The sequence below is a fragment of the Ptychodera flava genome, chromosome 8 (genome assembly GCF_041260155.1).
Source record: "Ptychodera flava strain L36383 chromosome 8, AS_Pfla_20210202, whole genome shotgun sequence".
Taxonomy (NCBI): Eukaryota; Metazoa; Hemichordata; class Enteropneusta; family Ptychoderidae; genus Ptychodera; species Ptychodera flava.
This window is the reverse complement of record NC_091935.1, coordinates 15,436,099-15,462,827: the sequence shown is the minus strand read 5'-3', so window position 1 is coordinate 15,462,827 and position 26,729 is coordinate 15,436,099. Positions and strand designations below refer to the sequence as shown.

General features: G+C 36.2%; 3 protein-coding genes across 6 annotated transcripts in view; 2 read left to right on the top strand and 1 right to left on the bottom strand.

Annotated features, from left to right (window-relative positions):
• Nucleotides 1-534: 534 nt before the first annotated feature.
• Nucleotides 535-21,463, bottom strand: LOC139138620 (very long chain fatty acid elongase 4-like). 3 transcript variants are annotated; one of them, XM_070707072.1, is made up of 7 exons: nucleotides 21,203-21,463; nucleotides 10,719-10,791; nucleotides 10,064-10,251; nucleotides 9,548-9,628; nucleotides 8,710-8,881; nucleotides 7,982-8,109; nucleotides 535-4,845 (listed from the first exon to the last, which is right to left on the bottom strand). In XM_070707072.1, exons 1-7 carry the CDS (start codon nucleotides 21,425-21,427, stop codon nucleotides 4,615-4,617), a joined length of 1,098 nt encoding a protein of 365 aa, XP_070563173.1. In that variant the 5' UTR covers nucleotides 21,428-21,463; the 3' UTR covers nucleotides 535-4,614. The 3 variants fall into 3 exon arrangements, with proteins under 3 accessions (XP_070563173.1, XP_070563174.1, XP_070563175.1); XM_070707073.1 differs by lacking the exon at nucleotides 21,203-21,463 and adding an exon at nucleotides 11,659-11,800; XM_070707074.1 differs by lacking the exon at nucleotides 21,203-21,463 and adding an exon at nucleotides 11,256-11,279.
• On the top strand, nucleotides 15,095-18,977 carry LOC139138619 (piggyBac transposable element-derived protein 4-like). Its single transcript, XM_070707071.1, has 2 exons — nucleotides 15,095-15,268; nucleotides 16,143-18,977. The coding sequence occupies exons 1-2, from the start codon at nucleotides 15,183-15,185 to the stop codon at nucleotides 17,428-17,430; spliced, it is 1,374 nt and encodes a 457-aa protein (XP_070563172.1). The 5' UTR covers nucleotides 15,095-15,182; the 3' UTR covers nucleotides 17,431-18,977.
• Nucleotides 20,626-26,729, top strand: part of LOC139138621 (very long chain fatty acid elongase 7-like) — a 22,570-nt gene continuing 16,466 nt past the window's right edge. Inside the window, exons 1-2 of one of the 2 annotated variants that reach the window (XM_070707076.1) lie at nucleotides 20,626-20,678; nucleotides 26,274-26,352. In XM_070707076.1, the coding sequence (XP_070563177.1) occupies nucleotides 26,301-26,352 (52 nt within the window). In that variant the 5' untranslated portion in view covers nucleotides 20,626-20,678; nucleotides 26,274-26,300. Of the gene's footprint in view, nucleotides 20,679-21,438; nucleotides 21,594-26,273; nucleotides 26,353-26,729 lie in introns of those variants that run through there. The other variant, XM_070707075.1, reaches the window with a different exon arrangement.

The following is a 26,729-nucleotide window of genomic DNA, read 5'->3' as shown; positions in this document are numbered from 1 at the left end:
CCAGGACTTAGTGTATTTTCCAGACCCTAGATTTTCATAGACCCATAAAAAAAGATCTCTTATTTTGGTATATCGTCTATACGACAGTTTCTTGTACTTACCGGCAAAATTATTTTAAATGCCTTGTGTTGAGTCTGTCAAGTTTAAATGTCACACCATTATTTAATGCAGTGCACGTGACTTGTGTGAGCGGTCCAGGTTGTGTGTGTCTGCCTACAAAGAGGTCATAAACTGGCACCCTGTGTTCTGACCAATGATTAAAGTCGGCAACTTTAATATCTAGCTTACCAACATATTCTGTGTGTACTTTAGAAGAAAATATGTGTGAAGAACATACAAGTGTAAACAGTCATCCTGAAAGACCAGTAACTTAGGATACTTAAATGCAAAGAAATTATATTCACCCATGTTCAGCAAGTACTGTCTGAGATTAACTGAAAGTCTTATTACAATCAAAGGGATGACACGGAGAAACACACCACTGCATCATGGTTGATGTATGAGATGCAGAAAAAATCTCACCTGTTGCAAAAATAACGTTTCATAATATCAGTGATTTATTGTCAAAGTGAAGGCACGGCAATATGTACAAAGGTACAATACAAAATTGATTGATGGAAAATTTCATGAATTCAAGCTTGAATAAAAAATTTCTTACAAATTCAAAGGCCTCACTTCAACCATGCAGGTCATTATGTTGTGTATTGGCACCTGACATTTGACAGAAGGCTCTGAAAAGCTTCTGCCCATTTGCTGATCTATTTATCACAAATAATCACGTCACAAAACCACATCAGATTGCACACGTGAAATACTACAGAAAAAATAACAAATATCATGCCTTTGCACTGTAATTTATGAGAGAATAGTGAGTTAAATTATTGGTGAACCTAGAAACAACTTCACTCCGAAAAATACTGACAACATTTACAAAAAATAGCGTCAATGACACTGTAGCTCCCATCCTGGACTATTTAGTGTTTGTTCTCTGGTCAGATATTTGAACATGTGTGAAAGGGATAAAGTGCATGAAGTGAAAATACTGAAATGAAATGTACTGGAGACAGTGAAATATGTTTAATGTAATTATTCAGAATATAAAATGGAAAAAATACAGAATTAGATATATCGAATACCGTGATACAACCATTAACTCAACAAGTCATTTACAATGACATAGTCCCCACTTGTAATAGGAGTATTAGTCTTGATGGGGCAGGAAAATGTGGTCATTAAGAAGTATCACTGGAGTGTATATGTTGAGATCTATGGGCACATAGGTCTATGTCATTGTTCCCAATTTGAAACACATGAGGCATGTCTAAGTTATAGTTCTAAATCGGGAAAAAAGATCAGACCTCTAGCAGTATTGGCCAGCCAAGAAATACATATGCGCATTATAAATGAAGTACAAGATGTGACATCTTAAGGTCTAATATCCTATCAAAATTGCAGGGTATAGAACTTGTGGTTACTGAATATGCATATATATGTATAATCAAGGTCAAAGGTCATCGAGGTCACATGACATTTTGAAAAAAAAAATTATATTGCTAATTAATCCCTATATGCCAAAAAATCAGATCTCTAGCTCTATTCGCTTGCCCAGAATTAGATGTGTACATAATTAATGAGGTAAAGCGTGTGTTGTCATAAGGTCTCCCATCCTACTAAATACAAAGGACATAGCACTTGTGGTTACTTATTTATTGACATAAACATATATTTTAGGTAAAAGGTCATCGAGATCACATGACATTTGGTCAAAAAATTCTCTCCTATAGTTATCCCTATATACCAAAAATCAGACATCCAGCTCTATTGGCTCGCTCAGAATGAGATATGCACATAATTATTGAGGTACAGTATGTGGCGTCATAAGGTGTCCAATCATACCAAACATGAAGGGTGTAGCACTTGTGGTTACCGAGTTATGGAAAAATATGTACATTTGAGGTCAAAGGTCACCGAGGTCACGTGACATTTTGTCAAAAAAATTGTTTTGCTAAGTTATCCCTATATACCAAAAATCAGACCTCTAGCTCTATTGGCTCGCTCAAAATTAGATATGCACATAATTAATGAGGTACAATATGTGGCGTCATAAGGTGTCCCATCATACCATACATGAAGGCTGTAGCACTTGTGGTTACTGAGTTATGGACAAATATGTATATTTGAGGTCAAAGGTCACTGAGGTCACGTGACATTTTGTCAAAAAAATTGTATTGCTAAGTTATCCCTATATACCAAAAATCAGACCTCTAGCTCTATTGGCTCGCTCAAAATTGGATATGCGCATAATTAATGAGGTACAATATGTGGCGTCATAAGCTGTCCCATCATACCATACATGAAGGCTGTAGCAGTTGTGGTTACTGAGTTATGGACAAATATGTATATTTGAGGTCAAAGGTCACCGAGGTCACGTGACATTTTGTCAAAAAAATTGTTTTGCTAAGTTATCCCTATATACCAAAAATCAGACCTCTAGCTCTATTGGCTCGCTCAAAATTAGATATGCGCATAATTAATGAGGTACAATATGTGGCGTCATAAGGTGTCCCATCATACCATACATGAAGGCTGTAGCACTTGTGGTTACTGAGTTAGGGACAAATATGTATATTTGAGGTCAAAGGTCACCGAGGTCACGTGACATTTTGTCAAAAAAATTGTTTTGCTAAGTTATCCCTATATACCAAAAATCAGACCTCTAGCTCTATTGGCTCGCTCAAAATTAGATATGTGCATAATTAATGAGGTACAATTTGTGGCGTCATAAGCTGTCCCATCATACCATATATGAAGGGTGGTAGCACTTGTGGTTACTGAGTTATGGACAAATATGTATATTTGAGATCAAAGGTCATCAAGGTCACATGACATTTTGTCAAAATATCCGAGATATCTGCGTGAACGGATGGACTCACGGATGGACGAACAGACGGACATGACCCAATCTATAAGCTCACTTGACTTCATCCGTGGGGACTAAAAATTGTGTCACTGCATCCTTTTTGCAATATGAATACGATGAGAAACTAAATTTTTATTTTTTGTGGCCTTATACATGGGAGTCTATGGAGATCTGCCTTATACATGGGAGTCTATGGACGTGTAAACTAAAATATGCAAATTTCACCACGATTTGCCCAAATTTGGGAAAGGTCACTCCTATGCACTTCCATACCAAGTTTCAAATCAATCGGACTTGTGGTTTCAGAGCAGGAGATTTTTTGACCAAAAATGGGAGAAAATTACAAAAAAATTCATGAAAAATAGCAAGTCCAAGATACTGACCCAAGATGCGCACAATCATTTCATGTCAGCCCAAAGTACTTACATGCTAATTTTTCATGTAATCTGCTCAGTGGTTATTGAGTTTTTTCAATTTTGACTGTTTTTACATTTTTTCACTTAATTTGCATATTTTTGGCAATGACAACTTCATTTGAACAAAATCTCATCTACAGCCCATCATCCATGTACACACCAAATATCAAAATGAAATGTACAGCGGTTTTGGAGTTTTTGATGTTGACGGACAGACATACAGACATACAGACATACAGACATACAGACATACATACATTTTCCTAGCCTATAAGAATAGCTTCCATTGCCATATATACATATGGCTATGGGAGCTAAAAACTCTCTATATGATTTCAAAAAAATACTATTTATGATCTCTACAGGTCAAACTTTGTTATAGAAAATGGAGTTCTGCTAGAGGGGTTATGTTTGAAATTGAGCTACACTGGAGACACATGTTACCATGGTAATAGAACCATTGCTACTTACAACAGGATTCACTTAATTTTGATTTGCATATGAAGGTCTTAAAGTTAAGGGGCTTTGCCAGTTTGATGTCCTCTGTCAAACTTTAATACAGAATACCATAACACTGGCTGAATTGAGCTTCTAACAAATTGAAGGCACATATTTTCAACATACTTATTGCACTATTGCTTTAGTCGATGTGTAATAGCGAGCGTCATAGCACAATTACAGTTAAAGCCTATGTTGACATAGAATCAAAAATAACACATGAATGCCACAATTCTGATGTAACTCAACTACCTATTTCCCAATACTCACAAAGTCAATTATGTTGGATGAAAAATTTTGATAAAACAGGATTATAGATATTTTTTGCAGCAGTAACTTGAACGAGGGGAAGTCAAGTGCCCCTCTATATATGGCTTTCTGCAGCATCAAACAAAGTGAAAAATACATGTGTATAAATTCAGGAACTTAAAAACAGTACTGATTTTTTCTTTGTATAGGAACTTGTCATGAACTTTCTACATCTTCAGGTAGGAAATCAATATTCCAGTCTGGGACTTCAATTTTCATAATCATACTTCTGTATATGAAATATAAACTAATCAAGCACGCGGATTTTATGTAAATGATTCTTGTATTTCATTCTATATTTCAGTTTCTCTTCAGAAAGATTTATATCAAAAATGCCCAACCATATAAAATTGATGAGTAAATTTCACACACTTTCCAATCGAGTTACACACAATTCTTTGGGAGCAACAACTTTTCATAGATTTCTTGACAGAAAAAACAAAATTTGACTGAAAGTCAGTTTGTTCATTTCTATTCTTCCTTTAGTAATAAATTTCCATTCTCCATAATTCCATTTTGGTCCACTTCCCCGTACTGCTTCTTTTTCCTTTTTGATTGTCCGTAAGATGTTCTGTAAAAGTTTCCAAAGAGGAGAATCATAGAGAGCGCATACAACACCACAGCTATGTTGAATCCTTGGGGGAAAGAGCAGTCAGTGGCAAGATTGATACCAGTGTGGATCATGACAGCAAAGAACTGCATCTGTGGAAATAAAAAAAAACAGCTTTTCTAATAAAGTTGGATTGTTTGAAACTCATAAACTCCCTTTTCAAGCGGTAACACTAAACTAACAAATTCCCTTCACAATACAAATATGCAACGATCACCACAATTTAAATACACCTAACTCAGTCCACCTAAAGAAACCTCTTTGTAGCAATTTGCAGGATTTTCCCCTTTTTTTTACCTCATTTTTGTACCTTTGACACTAACATGTTTATTTGAAAAAATTCACATCTCAACCGCTTAGTACACCTGTACACATAATTACTAGGATGGTAGGTGCTGTGGTTTTTGAGTTTTCGATGTGAACAGACATACATACAACTAGGCATACAGACGCCGCTGACTGACCATTTAAGCTCTCTTTGATATGGTATAAATATATACCAAATGTGAGCTAAAAAGGGATAAAAAATTTTCAATATCTTGGTACACTTATATGTTTAATGCATAAAATTTTATTAACACATATAAATAACAAATCTAAGATATAAGGTTATGATACCACAACTTGGCTCTGGGTAGATTGTAGTTGTTTAATTTATTTGGAGGTTGTAATAAACAGATTATGAGTTACAGTATTAGATCTACAACAGTATTACAGCGAAAGTGAAGATAGAAAATACAATTATGCAAATTTCACCGTCAGTTCACCAAGTCATCTTCAGGCAACCCCTAGGACCATGCACAACTAACTTGAAAGTATTGGGATAAACAGTTTCAAAAAAAAGATGTTTGACCAAAAATGGCAAAAATTGCCCCCCAAAAATATGCAAATTTTGCCATAAGTTCAATAAATCCTGGTATGGTCATGGCTTTGAATATTTAAACCAAATTTTAAAGTAATCGGATTACTTGTTTTACTGAACAAGATTTTTGACAAAAATGGCAAAAATTGAGGAAGAAATTCATTTAAAATAGAACAGCCTATACTTGCATAAAATCTACAAGGCTAAATGAGTGTGGTCTATATGTGTGTCAAGTATGACAATGATCGAATAAGTTGTTCTTGAGTGCTGGATTTTGACCATTTTCACAGTTTTTCTACCTCATTTACATATTTACAATTCTGACATGTTTATTCAAACAATGCCATATCTACAGCACATATGGGATCAATATATCTGAAAATCAACTTACTGTCGTATGCAGATAAGAATGGACAGTGAAATTGATCTAAATGTTATCACACTTGTGTAATTGGTTTGTAAAGTTGTTTCAAAATTTACTACAGGATAAGTAACTTTAGTTGAGTTGCGGCAAACTAAAGACGGATGATAGTGTTGTTTCACAGTAGGCTTCTGCTGTAATTGTTGATTATAAAGCAATAAAGGAGACATTGATTAGTGTCTGTGTGTGTAGGGTAAAGATTTCCTGACTTTCTATCCCCGTACATTTCGACAACTTTCTCATTTATTACTTCTGGCTTATGTACACCTCTTTTCCTGTAAATTCTGATTTTTTTGCCAAAGAACTTCTACAATGTAAAGGAAACAAGAGTCTAATGACAACTAGACTCTGACTTGGCTGTGATACAATGTAACGCAAAGCAGCATATAAGGATTGTAATATGAGTCTGTGTATGTGAAGTGCACTTCAAAGTGTACTCCCTTGTGTGTGTTTATTATGGGCCCATAAAAGCTCTTCGATTTTCACCGTAGTGATAACAAGTCAGTGCAACTTCTGAGGCAAGTTTTGGAACAACTTTACAAACCAATTACACAAGTGTGACAACATTTAGATCAATTTCACTGTCCATTCTTATCTCCATACCAGTGTAACATGTGCAGCGGTGTTTAAGTTTTTGCATTGGACAGACAGACAGACAGACATATTACCCACACATACAGACTTTTTCACACCAGTTGCCATATTTGTATGGCAAATGGGAGCTAAAAATTGTATACAGGGAGCTAAAAATTGTATACAGGGTTCACATTCACACATTATAGATTTCCCATATTTCATTACGATTTGTATCCTCAGACATTCTTCAGTGAAGTCTAACATGTCCCCCATGTGTAGACAAATTCATAGACTACTGGAAGTTGTAAAATTTTTGAAAACCTACTTTAAGCACACCATTCTTCTAAATTCTCAATTTAAATGATTTGGAAAATTATGCACGTTTGAGAGAGGAGATAGCATTTTTGTGAAATTTCCACTGATTGTTTTCAGCTATACAGAATAATGTGACGGAAAGTAGGGTCAAGTTGCACATGTTTTATGAAATAAAAGGATATTGACTTTTTCCAATGGAAACGACAGAAATTTTCATGTTAAGTTTTTTTCAGAGAATGACCCCTTCAGTTCATCATAACTTGCTGCTCAAAAGTATGGCATTTGTAGTACCTACAGAATTTGAATCCTTCACCTCTAGTAGAATAGCTCATTACACACAGGGTATAGACAGACTGCGACATACTTTCATTTGACACTGGCATGCACTGCACGTTTATTTATGATCACTTTTTAAAAGTGTCAACGAAAGGCTGTCAACGAAAGGTCAGCTGTAAAGGAATTACACGCCTGTGACTCAGGTAACCTGTGACCTCACCTAGTTACAAGGTTGTAAACAACAATTGTAAACAGACCACATCATCTATCTCACTATTGAGATTAAAGAGGGGAAAATGGCAAAATGTCTCATTTTGCCTCAAGGAGATAAGGCTATAAACAAATTGTAAACAAGACGGTATTGATTTCACTAACTTAGTAACAACCAGAACACGTTAACTGTAAAAGCGAAAAAAGCACTGGATAGAGAAACAATCTACCATTTTGAAAAACAGAAACATGTCAGACACAAATAAAATGACAAATTTGAATATTTTTGACAAAGGTGAAGAATTATGACTCAATTCTCAATATAATATACTGTAAATACTATTGTTTTGATTTCTTAAAGCTGCTCAACCTTATAAGGTTTCCAACTGTCGATTGAATCATATGAGATCATAACAGAACTATTACTGCAGTTCCACATAAAATTATTCAGTCTAAAAAGTTGGTAAAAGCAATGATTTTGCACCTTGCATGTACTTCGAAGTTTCAACAACATACTATTGGGATGGGACACATTGTACATTATCAATTTGAAAATTATCATACTTACAAGTTGGAGTTGTGTCATGTATTTTTTCCACCATAGATATTTCTGCATGTGTGGCCCAAATGCTGCCAGTCCATAGTACGTATACATCACAGTATGGATGAAGGAATTCACCATGGCCAGGAAAAATGCTGATGATGGCATAAAGGAATAGTTGGTCATTAAAATATGAAAGACTAAATAAAGGTAAACAACAAGACCCTGAACATGTTTTCAGTTGAAAATTAACATTAGAATTATACAATTTTATCTTTTCAACATCCTTATTCTACTGTACGTGTGTAATAATCAACTAAGAATAATTTTTTACAACCTTGAACAACAACTTGGATGTTGATAATATTCCTTAACATATTGCATGAACACTGTCAAACAATATGAATCTTCATTTAAATCCGCTGGTTTGTAGTTCTAGTCAAATGATGTGTGAGTTACTTTGGCTGGAGGGCGTTCATGATATGACATGTTTTAATGTGCACATTTATTTCATTGAGTTGAAAGTCTATACACTGAACATGCCCCAAGAATGAGTAAAATCCTCTTGTTACAAACAAATAGAATACATTCCAAATTTAAGTTTCAGAACTGGCAATGGAGTAACAGCTTTTAAAATGGCAAAGTCATGATTCAGTTCATTTTAAACAAACCAAACACAGAGTCAATCAGTGGCAAGGTCTCTGAATCCTTGGTTTTGGTCTCATCATAAAATATAAAATTCGATATTAACTTACATTGACCACCTGCAATGTACTTGACTCCAAGCCACCAGTTGACGATCATTGTACTGTGGTGATATACATGAAGGAACGTGACCTGGTTGTTCTTTTTTCGCAAAATGAAGAAGAGTGTGTCTAAAAGTTCAATGATTTTGGAGAAAAAGAACCACCAACATACAGCTGCCATCTAAAAGACAATGAGAGAAAATAGAGTTTTAAGTCCAACTGCGGTTATATCCTACAACATTTTAACAGATACGGTTAAAAGTATGAAAAGTAAAGTAATACTTCCGTACAAGTAAAATGTAATGCCGTTGGTAAATTAATTACATTCCATAATCCCGGTAAAATTGAAATGCAGCAGTGTTGATAAGTGCAAAGACATATAATAATGCTAGTGCAACATCATAATTTAGAGTTGAAGTTATCCAATGGTTCTACTCCTGAATAAAGAAGGATGCGCTTTGTTCCACAGACCAAGTACGCCAAAGAGATGGCGGTGGTACAAACAAACCCATTTGTACCAATGCTTGCAGAAACACACATACTTCCATGCGCGTTTGTGCATGTGGTTTTGTTTGTACCGTGATCTGTTCAAATTACGGGTTTGACTGTTGCAAATGCCACCCAGTCAGTGCCAGCAGAATTTGTGTTTGTTTCAATACAAAATCGTCTATACATAATTAAGGATTATATGGCTCTTATACAATTGGCACTCCTTGAATAAGAATGAGATGACGACAGTATATTCAGATGCATCAGCAATATCCAACAGCAGTTGCTGCAATAGCTCCATATCTTGGTGATTTGATCAGCAAAAGACACTGTTTTTTATCAAAATGTGGCATATTACCCTGAGTGCTAGAGGACTGTTGGAATAATCTACTGGCTGACACCTGTAGGAATATCCGGCTAGAGTTGACGTCACCAAAAACTGAAAAAACAAATTGACACACAACATCAGCCTGTGAAAATTGTAATTCATTATGATTGACAATACATTGACAAATTTATTATTCATATCACATCAGATTCCACAAAGCATAAATTAAATTCATATTGCCATTCAAATATACTTGGTGACCATTACCATCACCATGAAAACTGTTGATTCAAGCCAGAGAAAGACAAGTAAATTGAACAAGGGCAATTTACAAAATTTTACAGCTTTTAAAATTTATGTGAGCTCAATTTTTGAAAAGGTGTTGTTGCAAAATCTTATTTTAAGTGACAATCTCAAGAACCTTCAAGTGCTGTCTACAAATGGAAGTTACATGTACATCATCCAACTGTTTCATCCTCAGAAATTCATGTTTTAATAGGGTGGAGTACTGATGCAAAATAACACATTCAGATTTACAGCACTTACTTCGTAAAACATGTAAAATGATAGAATCACCAGAGCAAAGTTGTACACGACCAGTACTGGTTTGAGTTTGAATGCCTCTCTGTTTGCCATGTATTTTGGCGAAAGCCATACGGTGAACAAATACCCTATCACAATAAGTGCTGATGGCAAGGGTGATTTCATCAAAAGCCATGTTTCAACCCTTGGATCTGCAGAGGAGAAAAAGAAAGAAGGACTTGAAAATGATTTTATTGACTAACCTGACACCGACAGAAATATTGGTTTTACAAATTTTCACTTGATGAGTTATTTTTACCCTTCCCTCTTAGATTTGAGCAATGTCAGAAAATTGACCTTTCGCAGCACAATCACTAGTACTTGTAAAATAAAAGTGAAACAAAGATGTACATGTATATCCGAAACAATTTTTGATCAAATGAAATGCATGGAGGGTCCTCTGGATAGCCTCCTGTTCAGTGTTCCGTGCATTGCTATCTTTGGAAGTATATGAAGAATTCTTGCGGACAAAATCAGACATGTTATAGGTGAACGAATCATTCGAATGGTTTAAGACAAGCACTGAGACAGAACTCGTAATGTTAAAGCTATGGGTCATCGATCAGACATGGTAATTTGTAAATTGTATGGGCAGGTGTTTTGTGAAGTTCATTCTCACCTCCTTCATCCATCATCCAATCGTAAAATTCAGCTATCTGTGCAAATACCGCCATTTTGACATCAACATATATCTGCAAGACAAATTTGTAACTTATAAGAGTTATGTTTGCTACACTTCGGTGCGGTTCTGAGCAAAGCAAGATCAATCAATAATTCCTAAACTGTTTTTTTTATATATAGTCCTGAGTCCCTACCATTTTGTAAATTATTTTTTATATATTTTTGATGTTGTATTTCAATTGCCCGTGTTTGGGATAAATAAAGTTCTATTGAATTGAATTGAATTGAAAAAATTGAATTGAATCTTTCTCCCATCTACTATCTATGGATTTATGAACTTCAGTGTCCTGATATTGTAGTGACAGAAAATATTAACAATGGCACGAAGGGAATTTCTTCATACTGCTGTAACTCTCCATATCTTCGTTCGAAACCATTTTGGCGACTAAAACTCTCGATTGGTGAACTGAATGCCAAGACAGATCAGTTTTAGTCTTCGCGGACAAGACTACATGTTCACACAATTAATACCTACAAGTTATTGTGTATCGCACTCCCACGCTACGTACCGCGCCGTTCAGAATAGACTCAACTTTTTCAGTGCCTATTTACATAAAAATCATGAATGAAACATTTGGCCGTGCAGAGAGGGTGATAATTCTTTTCGAGACGGGGTTCAATCCAACAAAAACAACACAAATAAGTACTAATAACTTTCCACGTAAATTATTTTAAAATGAGGATGTTTACGCGATAACAAATAAACGCATACTATATACTGTAAATAAGTTCACAGTGAGTGACGTCACTGTGCTCACCGCCGAGCGACCCCGGTTTACGGCACGGTCACTGCCTACACTACAGGTTATTTAGTCGGAGCATAAAAATGAAAGTATTCATTTGGAGACCATCTTATACAATAATTTAAATTTCCATACCTGTAATGTCAATTCATCTGCGACAAAATTGCTTCAATCATGAATATATATCGGACAACGCTGGCAGTTTCAGTACGTTTCTGACTCCCCGCAGAAATTTCTAAAATATCGCACGCTTGAATGGGTTTGATTGGCTAACTTTCGAGCCCCGCCTTCTCAGTTAAGATGACAGCCAATGAAACGAGCGTATCAGACCAGTGATGACAAGGTCAATGCACTCTCAGGAGTTGTTTCATAACTTCTTTTTCTAAGGGATGAGTCATTCACTATTTGGGGTGGGGGTCGTAACGAGGCCATGTAAAGTTTCGCTGATTTCCAATATACCACGATAGTTTTATCAATAAAGTATGAATACATTCATTAAATTAACTGGGTTTTTTCGTTATAGTGAATAATTTTTAATTTGTTTTCTTATCGCATTTCCGTAAAGTTGGCCGACCCACTTAAGCCGAGGCCAAGTTAAGGATAGATCCGACCAAGGGTGGTCAAATGTCGACATGTGCATTTTTGTGCTCCCAAGATTTGAAGATTTGACAGGTTTTTTTAAATTTTGTATAGCATAGCAGGGATGTACAACCCAGTCGACCGAGGTGGGGATGATTATTTTGCATAAAACAGGGGCGCTGTAACATTATTTTCCCTTTGCACACTTTTTTTTTCATTTTAGGACCATCCTTACCGATATCGATCATTTGGCGGCTTGCCTATAGCAGTCGTGGGAGATCCACAAACCTTCGGTGACTTCGCCTCCGGGCTTTGCCTCAAAAGATGAACTTTAAGGGATGGGCAGTGAGATCTTGGGTAGGGTAGCAGTCAGGGTTTATTTCACTTCCAGTATTTCAGATTGTTTTTAGACTTTTCATACCATCCATGTGTACTTTTCCCAAAACAGTTTTTTGGCCGCTTTTTATATGAACATTTTTGGCATGGCTTCAAAACGTTATTTGCCCAAGCATGTTGTTACCTGAATATTTATTTACCACCCATCCTAGACCTATGGTCTTCATTTTGTCTTCATTTTCGAGGGGTTTATCAATAATATTTACACATGTAAACACTTTAACTGTCAGAAGCTCAGATTCTGTAATCTTTTTACGAGGAACATTTGGGAATGTGAAACTGGAACGATCCCCCGAGGATTCGGGCAAGATCATGTGTTGCGAGAGTAAATAAATTTTGGCTCGAAACTGAAATGCTAACACTTTTGCGTAAACTTTCCTTAGGGAAACTTTCAAGTATTCTAATTCAAATAAAGAATAAAAATCAGGGATCACAGTGCAATTTGTTTTACTACAGAAACAAATTACCAAACGTTTTCGATATTTGGAATTCGAAAAGGCCGTCATCCCCGTGTTCAATCAAGGAGGAACATTAATAACGGCAGCGCCCTCACACATCGATCATATATGATCGATGGACTGCATGGATGGACTGTGGACTGTAGCTTTCTTCTATCGTAGCTGTAGCTTCCTTCTATCGTAGCTGTATAAGCTATGCCTTCGGCCTATTTTTGCCATATATGGAAGGGATATCACCCTATTTGGCAATATTCGTAAAATGATATCACTGTTTTCCCAATGATCATGATGATTAGCCGAAACAATCCGAAGTTTTCCCGCCATTTTCTTAGGGGAGAACCATTTGATTTCTGGGGGGTATGGAGGATTTTGAGAAAAAAAATTGTCGCCAGGTGAGATAGAAGGAAAAAAAATTGATCCTGTCATGGTTTGAGAAAAAAAAATTGTCATAACAGACGGAAGAGAAAAAGAATTGTCACAATGCACCAGAAATTAGCAAAATTTTGAAACCTTATTCTCATGTATTCTTTGCCGGCGCGCCGCCATAGGCGGCGCAAATGTTTTTACCACAAGCAATTCTTATGTTTAAATTTAAAACACAAGACAGGAGTCAATAAACTAGTGTTAAAACCAATATATTATTTTCTCAATATAATATGTTAGAAAGATGTACCTTGACAATGAAAAATTGAGGAACAACAAACAATGAAATACAATGTGTGAGCCTTGTTTCTCTGACCACAAAAGATAGCATCTTCCCTGAGAACTTACATCGATGCCTTTTAATGATAATATGACACCACACACCGGATCGCAAACATACTTTATTCAGGCTTTTCATTAGAAGCTTGCAGCTGGAGAAATGACACAAGAAGGTCACAGATTTTCCGTTCCTGTATATTCATTTGTCTTCAGTCTCTGGCAAACAGAACTGTTTTTTCACACATTGTATTGTCATTGTTTGGTTGTTGAATATTGTGACTCAACACTGATCTTGCAAAAAAGGTAAAAAATATCAGTGTTCAATGTCATTTACAAGCAGTTTTACCGAGTGCAAAATAAACTGAAACTCATCCCAGATTGCACCATTAAACACATCAATTTCTCAAATTTCCAATACGAGAGGGGGAACCCCCCTCTCGTGCTCTCCCCCTTGGGGTATTCTAACAGTTTCACCCAGTAAAAAAATTTAAAAAAAAAACTCTCAGATTGCACCAGACTGCACCGTTGCACACATCAATATCTTAAAAATTTCCATGCAAGATAGGGAAGCCCCTGTGATACTTTCCCCTTTGCTGCGAATCCGTAGCCTCTGCCACTCGGGTAGCTTGGTCATTGGAGTGGTCAGCAGAACACGTCAAGGAGTGGCAGGGCTCGTTTTCGCAGCAACTTTCCCCTAAGCCTCTCGAAAGTACTCCCCCTGTGCTTTCAAATGCTGCCCCGTCAGATATCCTAGTGAAAACCCTGTCATAATATCAATCCATACTATATGGTTAGCTGTGGAAACACGCAGCTATCTGTTGGCGGGGATATCCGTGGCGGGGTTGACCTTTGACCTGCATGGCGATCCGCCCCGCTACCCCGCCGACAGATAGCTGCGTTTCCACAGCTAACTATATGGTAAGATACTGCGTGATCTTTTATATCTTTATTTTATTGTGACTTTGAATTTCATTTTGATATGTTCACCTTTTTTGAACCATCATGAGATAACTGATGATAGTCTAGGAGGGTACATCAGGATTTGAAAGGTCTTTAGGCCTACTGTTGCTGTATTTTGTAAATTTTACAATTACATGTATTGATATTTAACTTTTCCAAGTGTGGGGTCAGTCAAAATTTCAGAGTTAGAGAGGGAGGTTACTCAAATTCATCATGGTTGGCGAAGGGGGAGGTCACTCGAAATTTCGGAGTTTCAGGCCGTAAATAATGAAGGCTCCCTTATATATACAACTCATTACAAACTTGATGACTAATAAAAAAAATTGCACTGCTACTCCATTTGAAAAAAAAATGATGCAGGTCTGACAGTAGAAAAAATATTGCTGTCACTCTGACAGGAAAAAAAATTGCTCCCATACCCACTTCCTCCATACCCCCCTCAGAAATCAAATGGTTCTCCCCTTAGGTCACACATCTCAGTGCAGGCATCTCTTAACCGGTATTTGCCGTACCGTAATTTGTGGCAGGCACAGAATTGACTTTCCTGAGACATGATATCTGATAATGAGCAGTACGAGTGACTATACCTCTACAAGTGAGTCGTCTGACTCGGAAACTGAAGATGTTTTGACACCAAATGGTCGAATCAGGTGAGTTACAGTAATTTTGTGGTTCAACAGATTTACGCGCGCAAATTCAACCGTAATTTTCAAATCCCAGACAACACAACAACGGACATATGCTAAATTTATCGATGGAGACTGAGTAAAAACAACAAATGTCAAATTCTAAAGACGTACACCTGTAATGTATATCAAAGTAATATTTTTTTTTTGTAGTTTTAGTCAACGTTCTGTTGTTTTCAACGCTAGTAATGGTATGGAACTTTTGCAAGGTTGGGTCTCCGGAGAAACCGAACGCCATTTTGTTTTATCAACTTCAGTACGCACACGTTTTTAGAGGTGAAATGTTGTCTGTCACTTTGTTTACAATCGATGTCAATGTAATAATTAAATTACTATTTCAATGTTAAGAGTTATGTTTGGAATGCAGTCAGTATTTTCAAGTCGATCTATGTTATCCGCTGTGCTACCGCCACGGCATTGAAAGCCATGCGTGATGTAAACAAATGCGGCACACGCAACATGTTGACCAAGGTTATGTTGACCCCATTATATTGAGATCGTATTTCTTAGTTTGTAGGTTGGAAAGAATAACTGTCTTGTCTGACAATGAATTGGTCTCATTTAGTTTGTGCAGCTGAATCCTGATAGTTATGGCAAAACCTTGCATGGTTGGTCGCAGATGAATTCTAAAACATACGTACGCACTGAACTTGTGTGGGATGGCAAACTCGGAAGTGTTCGAACTTGTGTACATACTGTAACGGCGTAGTTCTGAATTACGTACGTGTTCACCATTCAGATTTGTGGTTGATGTAAGGGAAAATGTTATGTATTCACTTATTTGTAAGTTGCTGCAGGCAACATGTTTCATTTATTTCTCGTTTATTTCAATTTCTAGGGTTCACTTTGGATACAATCAGCCAGATGATGGTGGCCCAGCCCCAAATGCATTTAGATTCCGTCCAGAGTCTGTTGGGGTCAACTTACGACGGCTGACCAGACGGGGAGTGCACACAATGACTCGAGCACTCGATTTTTTTATGCTTTTCTTCACCGTGGAGGTGATTGGCCGTATATGTGAATATACAAATTTATATGGCCATCACAATGTCATCACAAACCCAAACTATGGAGAAGCTGATGGCAGTTGGAGTGAACTTACGCCAGATGAGTTGTACAAGTTCATCGGGTTGCTGATTTTTATGGGTCTGGTAAGGCTACCAAACTATGACTCTTATTGGAGTGTACAGTCTTTATACAGCGGCTGCTGGGCAAGATCCTTTATACCATCTCGCCAACGATTTAAAGCTCTCATGGCTTTCTTAAAAACCAGTCACCCAGATCATGAAGATATGGAGAACAGACTTTCTAAAGTTGAGGAACTGTACATACATATGAAACAAATTTGTAAACAATATTTTCAGCCAGGGCAAAATGTGTCTGTGGATGAACGTACAGTGGCTGCAAAAGGTGGGGTCCCTATGAGGCAATTTATGAGGGATAAACCAAAGAGATTTGGAATTAAGTTATGGGTACTTGCAGATGCTGCAACAGGTTATACCTTTGAATTTGATATTTGTTTAGGGAAGAGGGGAACAAACACATCAAGGAATGGGTTGGGATATGATGTAGTTATGGGTCTTTGTAGGGATTTGTATAATAATGGTTACCATGTTTATTTTGACAATTTTTATACTTCCCCAGTGTTATTGCATGATTTGAAGGAACGGGGTGTTCTTGCGTGTGGGACAATAACAAAAAATGGACGGGGTTTTCCAGCTTGTATGAAGGATGTCAGGTGGGAAAGGACTGCAGAAAGGGGATCAATGCGATGGTACAGGGATGAAAACAATATGCTTACTTTGCAATGGAAAGACAATAGGGCTGTGTGTATCATGTCAACCATCCATACTGCATCTGAACATACCACAGTACAGAGACGTACAAAATCAAGGGAGGGAATGTTTCAGAGAATTGAAGTGAACCAGCCAGTTGCGATAAGAGACTATAATAAGTACATGAGAGGTGTTCATTTATCAAATCAGCTGACAGGCACGTATACAGTTGCGCATAAATCTACAAAATGGTGGAAAAAATTATTCTTTCATTTCATTGACATAGCTGTCGTAAATTCTTTTATATTATTTCGACAGTTTCGGGAGGAGTTCCAGAATATGATGAATTGAGGAGACCCCAGGGTTATAGCCAACTCGAATTTAGGGAAGAACTGATAAGACAGCTTGCGGGCCTTGACAAATATTCAGAGAATCCCATATTACCAAGACTAAACACCAATAATAATGTAAATAATAATAATAATGAAATGCATTTGCCAGTTAATGGAAATATAAGAAGAAACTGTAGACACTGCTATGCTTTACAGGGCAGAGAAATGAAATGTCGAACTATGTGCACTGTGTGCAATATACATCTTTGCCTCACAGCTGAAAGAAATTGTTTTCGGGAGCATCATTTAAATATGTAAATAAATTATAAAGATAATTAAATTTGGGGTAAAGTTTCATAATTATATTAGTACACAGTTATGTATAATGATACTGGTATGTTCAAATGTGATATGGATGATTGACATGATCTGGAGTTCTTTGTAATATGTTTTGATGTGGAATTCAAAATTGATTGTATAACTCTCCAGATGTAAGGTCATAGTTGATCTGCAAGTCCAACTGACAATACAAATTACAGTTTGAAAGCAGTGAAATATGTTTTAATGTGGAATTCGAAATTAATTATACAACTCTTCTGATGTAAGGTCATAGTTGATCTGCAAGTCCAACTGACAATACAAATTACAGTTTGAAAGCAGTGAAATATGTTTTAATGTGGAATTCAAAATTAATTATACAACGCTTCTGATTTAAGGTCATAGTTGATCTGCAAGTCCAACTGACAATACAAATTATTGTTTTGAAAGCAGTGAAATATGTTTTGATGTAGTTCAAAATTTACTGTACAACTCTTCTGATGTAAGGTCATAGGTCATCTGCAAGCCCATAACTGACAAAACAAATCATAGTGTAAGCAGTGAAATATGTTTTAATGTTGATTTGATAATGTAATAACACTGAATCCAGCTGTCATACATGTGTAAAGGTCATAATTTCAACAAGATCTATATTTTATAGTTGTTCGCTGGTCATCCTTATATGTGTTAAACATTTGCTAGTTCAACATGCAAATAGTTATGTCAAGATTGCACAGAGGAGTCTTTAAATTCCAGATATGAATATTGATGTGTAAGTTCCAAAGTCTTATTTACATTGAGTTTATTTCTCAATTGGCATCTCATTTACATTTTATTGAATTTCAACATTGAAACACGATCGTATGTTCCAATTTGCACCTATACTGGTGAACGATATTTCACCTCAGGGATTTCGAAGCAGTTCTCGGATATGAGACTTTCAGCCAATTTCAAGTTTTACAACTGCAGCAAAATGAGTGTAAGTTCATTGTCAAATTGTGTTTGCATGTACATGCATGTTAGAAATAAGGACACAGTCATGCCAATTTTTGACAATGAATTATTGTACACATTTAATATTTTTAAATCTTTTCTAAGGAAAACAAATACATTATTCATGAGGAAAACAAAGAAATATTATAATATATTCTATCTTTTTTTGAATGAGCATAGAGAAGTGTGATGTTTCCACTTCCATGTTTACCAGAGTGGTGCAATAAACTTAACTTTCTCCTTTTATAAAATGTTTACCATAGTCTGTGTATGTATATATGTATGCATGTGTATGTACAAATGTTTGTGGATGTATAAGGTTTGTGAGTTGACATAACTGTGCTTAAATTTTTATGTCATATAAGTATTTCCCTAAACAAACAAAACCTATACTCTTTGGCAAAGAGATACTCTCGAAAGGGCGACTGCATCCCAACCTATTAATCAGATTGTGCGAAGCAAATTTGCGTATATACCGTAATTTTCGTACAATAATTAAAAGTGCATATTAAAAGGACAGAATGTAAAACAAAATACAACTATTGTGAACATTTATATGATAAATTATTCAAAAGGGGCACTATGTCACAGAAAAAAGCAAACTCGTCAAAAACATGTCACAGTTGGCCAAGACTGCTTGACATCTACTTTTGCCCTGCTTTTGTATGGTTCAAAAATTACCTATAACTTTTACATTATTTAATATTTTCCTCTCAAATTTTCTCCAAGTTATTTCATTATGTGCATAGATTTTATCATAGATCACTTTTGATTGAAATTACATGTAGAAAATATGTAAAAATGTGTCTTTTTCAAAAAATTAAGGTAAAAATGGTGGCCATATTGAATAATTTGCATGAATATTTTCACATATTTGCATATATTTACATATTTGGGGACTTTACAACATATATTACAAAAGGGCATGACAATAACTCTGCACATATATGGGGAATAGTTAATCACTCCTGAGGTGTTATAAGAATATGTATTTCCCATCTTTGAACATAGCTAATGTATGTGGCTGATAAAGGGTTAAAGTTCACTGACTATGACTTAGTCCTTAAAAATTAAATTAGCGCCCGCAAGCATCAGATCAGCAAAACTTAGGGAAATGTTGAGAGTCCGAATATCTTTCTCTGAGGCGCAGCACGTGTTCTAACTCAACTTTTAAACACTGAGGTTCAATATACACTGGCATGTAATACACATTTCTGAATATTCAGTGAATATAACATACATTTTCTAAAGAAAAAATAAATTGGTGCGACAGAACATTATAACTGGACTTAATCATAATAGAACATTCAAGTGTTTTGTTTTTGGGTTCTATTCCATGTACGATTCAAAAAGAATAAAAAAAAAAAACGTTTTCTTTCTCTTATGCCTTCTTCGTTACTTTCATTGTGATTAAAATCCGATGTAGAGATAGGTCGGTCTTTTATGTTATCGTATCTCTTTTTTCGTTGAGGGAGGACCGCACAAAAAAGACCGTAATAGTAACACGATAACGTAAAGACCGGTCCCATCTCACATGCATCGTGTTTCTTTCTGTGTGCTACCCCCATTGTCAAAAATGATAGTCAATAAAAGTCAACAATAGTCAATACGTGTATTGGTAATTGCATGCTACACATAATTGTGCCTTTTGGTACATTTCCGAGTCGTCCATCCTGAGCAAATGATATGGTCAGAAGAAGCTAGAATGATCGTACTCGCCTGATTAAACACGAAAAAGCTCAAACACTCGATTTTCCACAAATAATTACAACTTATAAGAGCAATTTTTAAGATGCGCTGCGCTTGCATGTTTGGAGGTGTTATTAACATCGTGAGTCACGTGACAATCCGTGTCTACTATTCTGATAATTAGCATGACGTGTTATTACATAACGCCGACTGACGGGATTCCGTGTTAACGTGGAGTCGCATGGACGCGTGATAAATTAACTCCAGGTATAAGTAATAGCATAAAATTATGCATAAAAAGTTGTAGATCAGCCGTGGTCGGAAATGTCACAGCATCTGGTGAGAAGGCACAAAAATTGATTTCGACTGTCAAGAGCACTTTGAACGAAAACATGTTAAATTTAGTCGCAGAAGCCATTTTTCACTATATCGTTACGTAACTCTTCAGGTTAAAAAAGGAAGCATACATATTACGGCTTATTACGTAAAGGTGGTGTGTTTGATTTAACATGCATGGCTGCTGCATTTTGTAAATTCTATCATGCGCTTGGTTCAGAAAGTACTGGCTTTTACAATCTGCCGAACAATATCATTAGGCCTAACCATAAAAATACTTTTATCGCAGACCAGCAGACAATGTGGGATGTAGCACAGCGAAGCGATCACTACCTGAGTGCAAGGTCAACTTACAAGAACATCTGAGTGCAACGTTATTTTTTTCTACACAATCTAGTTTGCGATTTTAAAAGCATCTTTTATAGAAAAAAATATTTCTGCTGATTTCACCTTACCTGATTTTGCCTTTGCATACGATAGCATGAAGTCTGACCTATCAATACAACTGATTTGTAGAGGGAGTAAGGCACTCGATTCTTGTCGCACTCTTGTGGTGTGTATTTACTCTTATCAGTGTCTTTGCCAAAAGTTTTCACAACAACTGCCTCTAGAGTGCAGCACAACAGTGCCACGCCTTTCATATGCTTGTGACCTTTGAACCCTTCGCAGGGGGTGAACATGATGATCTCGATCGCGCCACCCCATCCAACCTTTGACCGATATTCATGTCACAGAGTCGCCGGTTACCGGTGCGGTGTTGGAACGACAGTTTGTGAATGGTGAGAGCCACCGACAGGTTTCAGCGATCAACTTATTTTTACTGATCGGAACATTACCTGTATATTTGTAAGTAATGAGTCTTGCCAAAGCTGATAATATTACTTTGTTGGATAAAGTTTTGTAATGTTGTGTTTCGTGATTACCATCACATCAGCACATGTTCCGTGCAAAGGCGACAACTCCAATGTTTTTGCAAACACCGCATGCGATCGGAGATTTTTCTACGTGGGTGTGCCGCTTTCAAAAATGTCAGTTTCAAAACAAGAAGTTGTAGACGCCTGTTACTCAAATCAGCACACTTTCTCCACCCCAAAACCCCGTCGTCTGGCGTGATTTCGAAAATAGGTGTTGCTATGCGATAACTATAATTGCATTGTACATATACATATTTGCAGAGACGTGCATGCAGACTGTATGCATGACAGGTCATCCTGACTCGCACGCCGCCGGTCAATCATAACCCCGAGTGAACAGGTATCAGGAGACTGTGACCTGGACTTCGGACATTGACCGATTCCGACCAATTTCTCAGCATTGTCATTAAATCTATAGCATCACAATACCACAATAAATGCAAAGAGTCGAAAAAATATGGCTCTGGTCTGGGGTAATAATTGTGTGATAATAATTACTAATCATCAACGTTTTCTTCAGAAAGTCTGAAGAAACTACGCTTTAATAGATTGGTCACATAATTCCAAAAGTACAAAATAGTGCTATTCTGAGGGTGTTGTTCATTGTGAACAAATTCGAACGACCCTCAAAGGTGATGCTGAATTGTACTGCAGCTTTATGCATGGACCCATTATTCTGCAGTATGGTTAAAAATAAATTCTTGCCCTGATTTTTGAACTTCGCGTGCTCTATGTCAATCAACATGTCAACATAGTAATGTGAATGACACAAATGAAATATCACATGGCATTAAAAACAAGTAATATTGTATAATTTATAAAGCCATGTGTTTTTGTCGATGAATGTCCAGTGGAAAGAAAATGAAAGTAGATACATCCTTGATTCAGTAAACCTCTGTGAGTCTTATTTTATTTCACATATAGTGTCTTGCATAAGTAAGTCATTAGCGAATATTCATAGAATTATAATACATTTATTGCTGTTTGCACTTGAAGCACATTACACGCTTGAAAAAGATATTCTGTCATTAAAATTACATTTCCTGACTTACATAAATCTCTCTTCAAAATGATAATCTGCCATAGTGGATGTTCCATTGAAAAGTCAAAAGTCAATTGTATATTATAATTCAGGGCTCGAAATTAGCGGTAGTCCCGCGTCCACAGACTACCAACTTTTGCCCTGGGCTACCAAAATCCATGAAATGGTAGCCCACACGGACTACCAATAGTGTCAAACCAGCATAGTTAAGAATTAAAAAAAAAGGAAAAAAGAGAAAAAAAAAGAAAACCGCGTCGCCGCGTCACTTTTGCTGACCAGGAACATTTTTTTGGGGGGGGGGATCCTTTATACCTGTTTCCTTTTGGTATTAGGTGTGCAAGTATTCACGCCAAATGACTAGAAAATTCACTTCATGGGCAGAATCTTAAAAAATTGCTTTTGCTTGTCTGGTTTATGAAAAACAATAACACCAAAGTAAAATATAAATTGGCTACCAGCCATTGTCACTGGACTACCAACTTAAGAAAATGGTAGCCCAAGTGGACTACCAAGGTAAAAAGTTAATTTCAAGCCCTGTAATTGCAATGGCATGTATTTGCATTAAGTTGAAGATTTGTAAAAGTTGATAAACAACTCTTTCAGTCACTTTACCTTGGATTGATTTAACTGCAATCGTAGTGCTTCTTAATGGAGAAAATTAATAAGATTTAAACTTTTGAATTATTTTCCTTCTTGATGGGGCCCAAGCTCATTTCTTGCCAAGTTTACAGAGAAGAAAGATACACCATTATCTGTGATAGCTCAAGAATCAACTGTAAATTCTTGCAGTTTGACATACAGTGTAAGTTTGCATAACCTCTCTGTCATTCCTTTATGTCAATTAGGTTAACCCCAATAACGTTTCACTGAGAAGTGATTTGACTAAATTTTGGGTAGATATAGGAGATGAAATCAGGGACAGTTGAATCCCTATACCATAAAATTTTCCAGTGAAACTACACTGTAGCCACACCCTTTCAATATTTTCAGACTAGGTATCAAATAAAGCTTATGCAATGTGATAACTCTCATACACTTCTGTCACATATGCTGCAGAGAGTGTATACATGAAACTATGTACATGAAAATACCAGACATTAACCGTTTGAGTGCCAAAGTCAATTTTGTCTGCTTTATAAAATGTAGCCCACGCAATATTTTTCAGAATTTTTTCCAAGTTTTGATTAAAAACTGTAGCCAATGAAAAGCAAGGTCGATTTGGTCCGAAATTGTCAAGAAAATTAGATGATATTTATAAAAAATGGGTAAATTTGTGCACAAAAATTTTGGCGGGAAAATTTACAGCACTCAAAGGGTCAATACTGAGTTAGAATTATAAACTTAACACAGTTCAGGTTCGTAATGTGTATACCTCACTCAATTAGTTTCAATTTCCTCACTGTACTCTCATCTACTGCTATTTGCATATATGCAAATTTCCTTTAAAAAGAGCACAGAGGTAACAGTAGAAATGGAGCTGGTCCACAAATACATGACATTGCCCTTTTACAGTCCAACCTTGGTCAAGATATTTATAAGATTGTAAATTATAGACTTTATTTAAAGATGTGAACTTTTTTCAGGTTTTTTACAAGCCCAGGTTTGCAAGTAGTCAGTCAAGTATCTTGTTAGCAGTCATATTATTTTCTGCTTCTGATACCAAAGTTTATATTTTTCAAATTTAGTTTCATATATTCAAATCCTGTGTTGGTGTGCATGTATATATGTATCTGTATGTCTTTGTAAACTGAAGTCATTCTGACCAGGTCATTTTGATTGTTGAATATTTTCCATCATAGCTTCACACACCAAGATTATAATACGGTATTACATCATGGTATTTTGTTGAGGGACTGAGATAACACGTTTCACTCTTTGCTTATGCAGACTATTGGGCATCAAATACACAACTTTTAATATGAAAGCTTGAATTATCATTACTTGTGGGGTAACTTTTCCCAGTTTCCCTTCAGTGGTCTTTGATAACAATACATAGTTTCCATTCATTCTGCCAAAAATATGTTCAACGTGATACAAGATATTGCCCCATCATCTGTGTGTTCCATGTTATAATTTAAGTGGAAATGTTCATATTTAATTTCGATCCATTGATAGCATGATGTTCACCAGCAGTTGACACTGCAACATCGCTGATGTATGTTAATGTAACTGACATCATTCAACTGTATCATAACTGTCTCCCTTTTCATTAAAGTTGAAAAACAAATACTCAGGTGGTTAAAATAATTCCGTGGCCAGCTATTCTTAGTTGATGAGCTCAGTGTGCTCACCAATGGGAAGAATGATTGACTTTTAAGAAACTTTGATGGATTTTAACTGTTTCCCATGATGCTCGTGTTCAAATGTGTGCTTCATGCACTGGTGACATGATATTCTGGCATTTTACAGTGCCATTGATGTGTGGGTAGCACAGTGACGAAATTGGCCAAATTATTGCTATTAAATGATTTCTAAAACTGGTCACCAGCTGTTTATGCCTGTACCTCATCAGTTACATGTGTTCTTGCTAGGCTCCACAGCTTGGCATTTCAGTTGAAAAAATGACTTAAATTTACAGAATATCAAAAGATCAGTTTACAATATTAATGTTTAATCTTTCTGATCAAATACACTGTTTTAGTGGATTTTCATTAACTGATTTTGTATCAATTATGACAGAGGAATAAAAACATCGCGCTGAAATCTGTTTTTATTAAAAGGCGTATAGACTTGTATTTATAAACAACACCAGAGGCACATCAGCACAAGGCTTTGCTCAATTTGTGGATGTATTTGTGTCAAACTGTCTCCTTCCATGGTCTGCTGAGTATCAAAACATGAACTGTACATTTTGCATGCGGAGGGGGAAGCATTCTTGCTTGAGAAAGGTGTCATTCTAGGGTGTATGGTTCTACAAACTATTGCCACAAAATGTCAAAGATCAGTGTGAACAGTTGCAGTGACAAACTCTCATCCCGTGCCAGAAGACATGAAAAATGAATTCACAAATCAGTAAATATTTTATTATATATAAAACTCATTGTAAATCTCGTCCCTAAAACTACTGCTGAGTGACAATTTTGTTCTACTTGCAGTGTGTTTGAAATAATAATTTTGATTAATTGTAGTTAGTAATGTAAGGTTTTATGGTCAATCCTGTGCATTTATAGCCAGGTTGAACAGATATACAGTAAAACCTGTTGAAACAGGATCCTCATTGGACTGAGAAAAGTGTTCAGCTTTTAGACGTGTTCTGTTAGAAGCTAGGGGTTTTTAACATGGAGTTGTCTGTATGTGACAGAAAACATACACATTTTAGACAGGGTTTGGTTTAGACAGGTTTCAAATCAGTAAGTGAAAGGAAGTTCTTATTCCTACACTCTTCCCAAGAGTATTCCGGGATGGCTGCTGGAATGAACAAATTTACAAAGAAATAGATAAAAACCTAGATGTAAACAGCCATGACAAAATATTTTTATATAATTATGTTTCAAACAAATAAAAATATATTCTGATTTCAACACGAAATCGCAAATTAATACAACTGTTGCTGTGATTCTTACATTTCAGTTGCTGCCAAGTTAATACTCAGACGTAATGGATTTATTTGGAGTTAATAAATGGTGGGACGAAGTCATCAAGCAAGCAGGTATGAAATATTTAAAGATTAACCAGTAACAAGCATGAGTTTTTGTTAACCTTTTATGTATTTTCCGCCTAATTTGATATGCCACTTTTGAGGCAATATATGCCATGGCAGGTTAATAAATTGGCTTTAAATTCAACCAACAAGATGACTGAAAGTGGACATTACAGAATTTGCTTTGCAGTGATATCTATGGTACCTCACTCTAGCAAAGACTTTGATAGACAACTAAAATATCTATCATAGTCCCAAATAACTGAAAAGCGCATGTTGTCAGGTTTGTGTTTGATAGTTGTGTTAAGCTATGAGCCCTTTTCACCAAGAGTCACCATGGGGATAACCTTCGACCTCTGAGCAAAATCAAAGCAAGTGGATGTACT

Excerpts from the sequence above, each read along its gene's own strand:
- LOC139138619 (XM_070707071.1), top strand. The coding sequence starts at position 15,183 with ATGAGCAGTACGAGTGACTATACCTCTACAAGTGAGTCGTCTGACTCG. Across the intron at positions 15,269-16,142 it reads ACACCAAATGGTCGAATCAG|GGTTCACTTTGGATACAATC; the intron begins GTGAGTTACAGT and ends TTCAATTTCTAG.
- LOC139138620 (XM_070707072.1), bottom strand. The coding sequence starts at position 21,427 with ATGTTCACCCCCTGCGAAGGGTTCAAAGGTCACAAGCATATGAAAGGC. Across the intron at positions 10,252-10,718 it reads TTGGATGATGGATGAAGGAG|ATCCAAGGGTTGAAACATGG; the intron begins GTGAGAATGAAC and ends TCTCCTCTGCAG. Across the intron at positions 4,846-7,981 it reads ACATGACACAACTCCAACTT|ATGCAGTTCTTTGCTGTCAT; the intron begins GTAAGTATGATA and ends TTATTTCCACAG.